This window comes from Echinops telfairi, unplaced genomic scaffold, assembly GCF_000313985.2.
Source record: "Echinops telfairi isolate 266 unplaced genomic scaffold, ASM31398v2 ScPeMD7_10;HRSCAF=50, whole genome shotgun sequence".
NCBI classification, from domain to species: domain Eukaryota; kingdom Metazoa; phylum Chordata; class Mammalia; order Afrosoricida; family Tenrecidae; genus Echinops; species Echinops telfairi.
Genome location: NW_022103907.1, coordinates 5,705,387 through 5,707,318, shown reverse-complemented (window position 1 = coordinate 5,707,318; position 1,932 = coordinate 5,705,387). Strand labels below are relative to the sequence as shown.

Below are 1,932 nucleotides of genomic sequence, written 5' to 3'. Positions count from 1 at the left end.
GGGGAAAAACACGCCCACAAGCCTAAGAGAACCAGAAAGCAAAGCTCTGAGTGCAGATCGCCGAGAGCAGGGGGAAAACTAAGCACATTCGAGAACACTGGAAACCAAGGAGCCGAACTGCGATGAAAAATTAGGTGACTGAGAAAAACGGACACTGCAAGATTTGGAAGTCTTCATGTAAGTGTTCTAGCAAGGAGGAGAAAAAATCCTTAAGGTGATCTGAGAATATGGTTCAATTTTCAAATACCTCAAAATGATGCACCTGAAGTCTTTTCTTTTTTTTAAATCATTTTATTGAGAGCTCTTACAGATAACAATCCATAATTCAATTAGATCAAGCATCATTGTATAATTGGTGCCACCCTCATTTTCAAAACATTTTCTTTCTTCTTGAACTCTTTGGTATCCGTTTCCCTTTATCCCCTCTTTCTCCGACACTACCTTCCAGGAACACATATCATATTATTTATATATGTGTACATATATGTAATATTACACCATCCAATGTATCCGCTCACCTACAATTCTGTCATTCGTCCCCCTCGAGTGGGGCTGGGATGTCTTTTCTTAGCTCTCTGCAGCAGGCTGGAATTCTGTCCCATCCGCAGTCAAGGCCCGCGTATATCCCCTACCCCTTTACCCTGTCACTCTGCATGGAACTCTAGGCAAGAGTTTTTTCTAGGCAAGATTACTTGGTATATCAGGAGTATTGATTAAATAGAAAGCCTATTTCTCAACAATTTCTCAACAATCACTGAAATCAGTGCCACACACAGCCAAAGCATTGTGAAATGCACTCAGGATCGGTTTTTCTATACAATCTTCAAATAAAATATTACCTTTCCCATTTCTCAAAATCTGTTGAGTCATCCAGGAAGGTTACTATCCGCTTTTCCAGATAGATGTCAATCTTTTCTTCAGTCACTGACGTTGAATTGAAGATCCTTTGAGTCACTGGCTGTAAGAACATGGGCTTATAGCTCCCTTCGAGCAGCAATTGTAGGAAAAGTCCACTCTCTGCAAGAGAAAGAATTCTCCCAGTAACCCAAAAGACCATTTGTTCATACTATAAAGGAAAACAACTCTACGATATAAATCTACCACCGTTTTAGTATGCAAATATACACGAAGGGGCTTCTAAAAAATCATGGAAATTTGCATTTTTAAATTCCATTTTGTCATAAATGTTTTCAAAACCCCTCATGTAAAGATATACATTTAGAATGCAGGCTGTTCCTTAATCACAAAATTTTGAGCAAATCCTCATCATTCTACAACCATTACCTCTCCTAGGAGTAGAAGCTCACCCACACTGATCAGACCCAGGAATAATAATCCGGCATAGACGAGCATAATTAGCCTTCTGCTGGAAGCTTCCCAGAACTCTAATGATAAAAGGGCAGTGTCTTCACCCAGGTTCTGAGGACTTTCACCTTCGGGCTCCTGCTCACACGGTTCTGCCTCCTGAAGTTACCCCAGCCACTGTCTTACTTATCTCCCCCTAAGATCCCATGCACATTCTGTCCTAAATGGCTACTTCTCTTCTGGGTCCACCCTAAAACCCACAAGCAGTAAGGTGCCATTAACTCGTTCTCTCTCTAGTAAATGATATCTCTGCTCCCTTGTTTCAGGTATTCTTCCTACCAGCTGTGAAACTTTGAATAAATTCCTTAACTAATCTGTACCTACACATCTGCACAATGGGGACCATGGCTGTGAGGAGGATTAAAGGATGGAGTGCACACAGCTGCTCCAAAAGGTTACCTGACGTTGCTACTGTTATTACTGCATCTGCACCTGCGTGGCAGCTTGGGGTGTGGGTACCGACAGAGCCTGAGGAACACGCCCACCACCACCGGGAGCGCCAATCCAAACTCTAAGGAGTCTCTTACACACTGCAGTCGGGGAAACAAAGCCCCCCAAAGCTTGGGA

General features: G+C 42.5%; 1 protein-coding gene across 1 annotated transcript in view; it reads right to left on the bottom strand.

The window, feature by feature from the left end:
• Positions 1-1,057, bottom strand: part of TTC27 (tetratricopeptide repeat domain 27) — a 169,439-nt gene extending 168,382 nt beyond the window's left edge. Inside the window, exon 1 of the mRNA XM_013006843.1 lies at positions 840-1,057. Within this exon, the coding sequence (XP_012862297.1) occupies positions 840-1,057 (218 nt within the window). The remainder of the gene's footprint in view (positions 1-839) is intronic.
• Positions 1,058-1,932: the final 875 nt, after the last annotated feature.